General features: G+C 32.0%; 1 protein-coding gene across 1 annotated transcript in view; it reads left to right on the forward strand.

The window, feature by feature from the left end:
* Positions 1–7464, forward strand: part of LOC111622215 — a 10534-nt gene extending 3070 nt beyond the window's left edge. Inside the window, exon 2 of the mRNA XM_023364565.1 lies at positions 7230–7464. Within this exon, the coding sequence (XP_023220333.1) occupies positions 7230–7361 (132 nt within the window). The 3' untranslated portion in view covers positions 7362–7464. The remainder of the gene's footprint in view (positions 1–7229) is intronic.
* Positions 7465–8229: the final 765 nt, after the last annotated feature.

Raw genomic sequence — 8229 nt, forward strand, 5'->3', positions numbered from 1 at the left:
TTTTTTTTAGCACAAAATGACAACATACTCTTTTCAGGAGATTTCGGCTTGATCTAGCAATTTGTATAATATTATCACCTATTAGCAGTTCAAATGATTCTTTGGTAGTCATTTTAAAGTTTTGATGCAAGATTGAGATATCTATGCAAAATAATTGTAAAAATAAAAAAAAAACATAAAAACTCATTTCCACAAAAAACCAACGTAACTGGTATGGTGGGGGCTGCGCGGCCCCCAGAAGGTACGTAGCTCCATCCTTGTAAGTGCTACAGGGCCGAACATTTGGCACTCGCTAAGAGTCGCGACGTAATGAGATTACATAAAATAGCAGCTGCGCACGATATTTAGATAATTAGAAATTCGTAAAAATATGACGCGTGGGGGCCGCGCGGCCCCCAAGAAACCAGTTAAGGGTTAAGAATAATTTTTTCACGTCATTAGTGTTTTAATTATAACAATTTGAATATTATCGTATTGATCTTGCCTGATGAAGCATTCCAAGATATCCATATGTCAGTATGAAGTAATACACGTCAATTTTTTAATAGTACGTTCAATTAATTATTTGGAATGGAAGTCGTAAATATCTGTAAAACATGCTATTTGTGGTAATATAAAGAGAAATAAAACTAAATTTCACCTAAAATGGACAGAAATAGTAGCAGTTACGCCTTTATATTAAAATATTACAATTTCTTTATGTTCTGAGTAAATATTCTATTGTGGTTTTCGTTCTGTCTTTCTTTAGTAATACACACTTTAATATTGTTTATTCACGAAGTAAGTTTAAAATACGCCATTTGCCATAATATTTAAAAATTAACTAAATAAAGTCACCTAGGTCACTACGATATAAGTGCGAGTCAGAAATCAATAAAAAGTTTATTTTGGACTAATATTTGGATAAAATAACTAGTCTATACTTTCCGATAAAATATGAAACGAATAAAACCAAAATTTCATCCGGATTGGACAAAAACTGCAGGAGTTACAAAAAATTCACACACACTTACGACGACTTTTATATTATTAATAGTCCGGGCTTTAGGTTTTTATATTATCTGTAAGAAGGGCGCTTGGACAATTTATGCAAAAAAATAAATATTCTGTATAAGAAACGAAATTCAGAATTTTTAATACTTATTTGATATTGTAATACGTACATACAATAATAGACATTTCAAAATGCAGAAAATAACAATTTAATTTACAATGTTCTATTTTAAAATTACTAAATTTCGTTTAGTTAAATCATTATATCCATTTACCCTTTTATAAGATGGTAATCATTAATTGAATATCACAGATTATAAATTCTATGCCAGGAAATTAAAAAGAAAAGTTAAAAAATGAAGATTTACCATAATTACAGTTACGAAATTATGAGTTTTTTTCATGCAACTTTTATGACATTTCTTGTATGAATGGCATTTAATTTAAATTATAATTTTACAATGTAAATGAATTCTCGAACGTTCATTCGCACGTAATGATAACTTCGCATCATAATAGTAAAATTCTCCTAAGCAATGATTATGTAAATATAAAACGCTGGAAGCTGGTGGAGGTGAAATAATATTTTTATTTTACGAGTGGCAGAATAATAATTTCATGTATGGACCGTTGTAGATTTTGACGTTCGTCACAATAACTGTTTCTTCAAAATTTCGTAAGCCATTTGCCGGCGAGAATAAGGCATATCCTGTGTGAAATTAATTCTTGCATTTCTTGTTATATACTCCGCATATTTCAATGGAAACATTCCACAATCGCTTTCATTTATTTGATGTGGGTTTTCTTCAGCCGAAATCTGAGAGAAATTCAAAAACTCGTAACGCCCAAACAAAGATTTCAGACTTAGCACTTTTAATGTTCAAAAACATGAAATTTCAAAACAGTGAAACTTAACGCCTTATTTCATAGAGGTCTTCTAATGCAACTCGTAATTTCATTCGTCTCTATTTACCCTTTAATTATCCACACAACCTTTCAATATCGATACAGAAAAATTAATTTTTATAATTATCCAAAACTGATAAAACGCCGAAAGTGTTGGTTTTGTTGTTTTCTGTCGAGTTGCATCCACTTTTTTTCTCGTAGCCTAGTTTCACTAACGTTGACAAAATAGAATAAAATCCACATAACATCTGCAAAATTCCAGAAAGAATTTTATTCCAGCCAGTGTTTATAATTACAAGAACATAGAATATGAAATGCAAATGTTAGAACTAAACTGTGAAATTGCAAAAATCATGTTTACATAAGTTTTCACACTGGGAATTTATATACTGGAAAAACTCTTAATATGTGTCTAACGCATCGCACACATGGTCAGTGAGAAAGTAAATTCGGGTTTAATGAAATACGCCAGAGATAAGTACTCACTCTTATGGCAAAGTTTTTCTTGATGAAAAAGAATCTTCCGATAGAAATACCGATCGGGGTCTTTCTGAATTTCTTCATGAAATCTAGAAACTAATCAGGTAAGTTTATTAATCAAATTGTTTAAGGTTAAAAGCCGAATTTAATAATTATTCGAGTATTTCGAGCGGTGTCAACCTCGAGTTTGCTTTTAATTATCATGTAAACGGAAGAAAATCTTCTGATTTCTATGAAGTTATTGTACAACTGAAAACCAAAGAAATAAAAATTAATTTGATTTATATTTAATTATATATTTCTTTAATTATTTTTAGAATAAGTTCACGTTAAACTCTTCGTTGTAAAGTATATTATAAAAGGAGCGATTGAAAACAATATTTATTGCGATTCAACGTATGATTGGAAAACCAAATATATCAAATACTACACATATAATAATCATGGTAATGATGTATATAATAAGTGAAATTAATGAAAGTGTTTCGAAGTATTTGTTTAAGGAAATTTCTTCTTCGTAAGCGCTTTTCTTGTATTCGAAGTACAGGTTTCTCCTTTTAAATATGCCGAAAAATACGGCACAAAACAGATAAAGAATTAAATATATCAATCTGATAAAACTATTGTCGGTTCCGTAAACGTATACGCATTCACTGCAGGTTACGCCTTCGAAAAAGGTTTCCAGAAACTGTCGAATTGTTATAGTCCACAAGAAAAGTTGCACCGTATTTTCGTAATACCCGTAAGCTTTGTTCGGGAAGAAACGAAATTTCCGTTTTCTTTCGTTCTTCCGGCAATTGCAGTCCATAATTATATTCGTGGCGAAGACTTTGGCCGCTCGAAGAACAAAGTCGATCTGTCAAACCGGACACCCGGCATTTACACCCGAATCCCATTAGCGACTGTAATTTAACCAAAATTTCACTGTAATAAGTAAATAATTGCGATTAAATTTTTCAAGGCATCGGAATATTATTTATCGACTATTATACATAACAGAGGGAAAGTATGGCGATCGGTAAAGAAGTGACCACCTCAGTTTTTACACTTTGCTAACCTTTTTAAATTTTAATGAACGTAAGTGAAGATTGAACTAACATTGACATTTAAACACTGACGTATTCTGCAAATACATTATTTATTCCGATCTCTTCAATACTCCAACGACAACTTTCTTGTATGACTGATCTACAGAATATTTCCACGTGCCTTGTTCTATCGATCATTATCGATTGCACGGAAGTAGAAGTTCAATTAAGTATGGAATTGCATGATATAATAAATTCAAAATATTTTAAATGGCAGAAAAAAAATTTAATATTTTGATGGAGATAATTCAAATTTTATGTCGTTTCATTCGTCTTACAATGCTCTCGATTAACATTAATGCACAGAGTTTACGTAAATATTTTAGTTAAATTGAAAACCTTTTTGTATATGTTATGGGTCTTTGCGAATAACGAGAGAAACGATGCCGCATTCCGATAAATATTCATTCATTTATTTAAAATATTAAACTCAGGAAAAACTGGAAATACTGCTATTTGCATTTACGTCGATTTTCCTTTCGAAACATCGCGGCTGAAGAAAACTGTTCTATGTCATTCCTGTCTGCTTGCAAATGTATTTTTCATCTGCTTCTGCGTTGGCCTCTTCTGTGCCAATTATTACATTTCGCGACAAAATACTCAAAACTACGGACGTAGTCCTACTTACCACGTTTTTCCTTCACGTACTTCGCCGCGTGAAGAGTGCGATCGTTCTCGTTTTCGTCACGTATATTTAAAGAATGAAAGTAACGTCCAGGTCCGTCTGCCAAGAAAAACCATTGAATAATTAAAAATTTCCTTTCAAACAATTCTTCCGGTTCGAAGAATATGAAGTTTCTCAAATTAATAGGATTTTCCTGTTCGAATAAATCAAAATCATTAAAATGGGTGCTAAAATACTTCATAACGAAGTCATTAGCATATTTATTGCGAAATGAATTTACTTTTAAACATATTACAGGTAAAAACGTACAGAAAGCTAAAATTAAGGGTTGTCTTATACCAATAAATTATGATAATTATAAAATTTATTGTGATACGATATTGTGAAAGTACATATTTTAATTCACGATTAAATGTGTACTAATGTTAATAAATTTGGTTTAATTGCGTGTTTATATTTGTTTTATAAAAAAACACAATAAAAAATGTAGATTCAATTTCTGAAATTTTCTTATAGTTCAATACTTAGTGTAGGTGTAGTTAATATTATGTTATATTGCATTTGTAGGAATTTTTATGCATGGTAAACAGCTAAAAAGGCAAAAAAAAGACCATTTTTGGAATCGGGAACAGATTTATCTGTTTTATATTGTATTTTATGGAGAAAATTGTTTTAGTTTAAGAACAAGTCGGTTTTTGAACGACATTTTGGAACGAATTAAAGTTTCATTACATTTGAAACAAGTTTCTTTTCATCTTCCTTGATATTTTGTTTATACAAATATTTAATCATTTGTTTTACTGTATCTTCCGTTAACACAATGAATATTATTTCTTAAAATCAAAATCAGAATATTATTTCATTAAACAATGCAATGGTAATAATTACATTTTAACAATAATCGCAAAATTTGTCGTATTTTTTCAAACCAGAAATTGTCACAACTCGAGCGAATGGTAAGTGTCATTACCGAAATTATTTAAACTTGAAAAGACCTTTCGTATTCTTAAATTACGTGTCTTTCAATGGCGGAAAATACAAATTTGTAAAACAATTGTTAAACCGAAACAGTTTCTATTGATCTGGATATTCTAACATAGAAATATAAATAATATATGTAATTATATTAATGTATTTGTTTATAAGGAGGTTGCTTCGAGTGACGAAAACGGCGGCATTAAATGCAAGGTGTGCAAAAGTGACTTTTCAAACGAAGTGCAGTTCCTCGAACATCTGAAGGAGAATCCATGGTGCGAAAGGTTGACNGCTGGGTTTTTATTTGTGGGCAAAAAGTAACGATAGTGAAGATTAAGATAATTACATTATAGCCAATCTTACCCGTTTTCACAGAATGCAAGAATTAGGTCCCCCGTTTCCAGACGTTTCCAGAGAATTTTTACATGAGCATAAAAATATTTCCCGCAAAAGCGCAAAAAACCGCCTGTAAATCTTGCATGTCGCTTTATATTAACACTTCCTGGTCCAGATTCTATTTCTGAACGTTTCCTCTTTACGTCAAGTCAAACGAACTATTTTCAACGTTTCTTGAACGTTTACGATCGTTCTATAATTGAACCAATATTCGTATTTTACGTTCGAATTTGTTCGAACAAATTCGAACAAAACACTCGAAATAGAGAGCCACTTTCAACCGCTTTCAGCCTCATATCTCCCGCACCCTTATAGCTATCGAGACGCAACCCCCCTGGTGCACAAATGGAGACTTGGGGCTACCACCAAATACAAACACCATTCACGTGTGATATGTAGTTTTGGCGAAAAAGTGAAATATAGTGACATACATGTCCATTTTTATCTATCTATATATAAAAAAATGGACGTGTATGTCCCTATATTTCACTTTTCCGCCAAAACTACGCATCGCACGCGAATGGTGTTTGTATGTGGTGGTAGCCCCAAGTCTCCATTTGTGAACCAGGGGGGTTGCGTCTCGATAGCTATAAGGGTGCGGGAGATATGAGGCTGAAAGCGGTTGAAAGTGGCTCTCTATTTCGAATGTTTTGTTCGAATTTGTTCGAATTTTATCTTCGAATATTCGTTTGATTATAGAACGAATGTAAACATTCCAGGAACGTTGAAAATAGTTCGTTTGACTAAACGTAAAAATTCTCTGATTAGTCTGAAAACGGGAAACCTAATTCTTGCATTCTGAGAAAACTGGTAAGATTAGTTATAATGTAATTATCTTAATCTTCACTATCGTTACTTTTCGCCCAGCGAAGCGGGTCCTTGCAGCTAGATTCTAGATTACTTAAAAAAACGGTCTTTTATATATATTACATGCATGTACGAACAAGTAAAACTTAAAACGTATATTTGAAAAACTCGCAGGATCAAATTTGACACGATTCCGATATCTCTTGTTATGTATAGGCACATAAGAACTACAAAAGTAAAAAATGAGACATTATTTTATAAATATTCTATTTTAAAATCATTAAGCTTGTATTAATACATTAAAAGTAATATAGCAAAACGTCACGTTGGGCGGTAGACGATCGAAAAATGAAATGTTCATATTTCAAAAATAGGCTATAATTTTATAAATGCCCATTATTTTTAAATAAAACCTTCAAAAAGACTACAAAAAAGATGGTCAGACCTAGAAAGAACTATTAAGCATACACAGACTCTTTCTAGATTTTTTGGTTGGTTGGTGCGACCAAAATCTATCTCGTCGTAAATCTAGTAGAAAAAGGCTAAATTTGCGATTGTCTAGATCCAGAACATTCCAACGAACTTATAAAAGAACTTAAGATAATCGCCGTTCTAACCGCGAACACTAAATATGTTAAATTTTATCCGAATCAGTTCGTTGGTCTCGGAAATATTAATTGTCAAATTTGGCACTGTAACTTCAGACTGTGGCTGAGCTCTACTATACCGAGGTTATAAATATTACACAATCGGATGAGAGTTTATTAACGATGATACACATTTACTGTTAACTACAAATTAGATTTGAGACTGAAGAAGTGTTGAGTTCCCATTTGTGAATGATAAATTGAATTCTGTTTATATTTCAAAATTGACATTTATTCGAAGGAAACCTTTTCATTTTCTTTTGTATAAAAATTTAATTTAAATAACAATAATTTATATATTCGTTGTTGCAGAAACAGGAAAAAATAGATCCAGAAGTGTTGAGAGCATCCGAAATTCTCATAAACATGAGAAAGAAAAGATTTGAGATGATAAAAGAACAAAAGGAATCGCCTGATTCCGATACTCCGCCAACATTACAATAACCTACGAATGTTAAATATTGATTCATATTTTATACAATTTTTAAAAATTTCAACGAGAGATTCCTCTGAATTCGACATTTAAGACGAATTGAACCTAATGATTTCTGCGATATTTTGACAAAACTTCGTGAACGAAAATAATTCTACGAAATACTGTATAAATCTTATTTTTATTGGAAATTTATTGCAATTAAAATACTTTTTTTTGTTTAAGAATAATTTCTTCACGTCATTAGTGTTTTAATTATAACAATTTGAATATTATTGTATTGATCTTGCCTGATGAAGCATTCCAAGATATCCATATGTCAGTATGAAGTAATAATGAGATAGAGGTCAGCAGTTGTAACGTGAAGTTGGATTAACTTCAGCTCCTGTTCGATCGAGTTTTTATTGGTTTATAGTGCACGCATAGTAATAAGTTATATATCATCGGAATCGGAACTGCGAGAAGTGTCTAACGGTGTTACGTTTGTGACCCTGGGGTCAAATTTTGGGAAGATACGAACAGTCAAAAAGTCGCATTTTCGGGGTCCGTTTTTCCGGAAGAAGACGACGTTTTTTCCGGATCCATCAACAGATTAATATTAAGCTACAAGCTGTTAGTACCACGTTGAATTTTTGGGGGTCTAGGACCATTAGTTACCGATATACAACGACTTTTCCAATTCTTAACGTCGGACTTCGGGAGCCCGCATCGGGCCCTAAACGAAACATTTCAGAAAAATTTAATGTTATCTGTGACAGGAGGCCATCAGTAAACCTCTCCATAAATTTCATGAGGAAATCTCTCTTAGTTTTTAAACTACGACAAGATAGAAATTCATCAACTTTCAGCAAATTTCTCCACTGAACGAAGCAAGTGGTT

The sequence above is a fragment of the Centruroides sculpturatus genome, unplaced genomic scaffold (genome assembly GCF_000671375.1).
Source record: "Centruroides sculpturatus isolate CEXI.00-Female unplaced genomic scaffold, Cexi_2.0 scaffold219, whole genome shotgun sequence".
In the NCBI taxonomy this organism is placed as follows: domain Eukaryota; kingdom Metazoa; phylum Arthropoda; class Arachnida; order Scorpiones; family Buthidae; genus Centruroides; species Centruroides sculpturatus.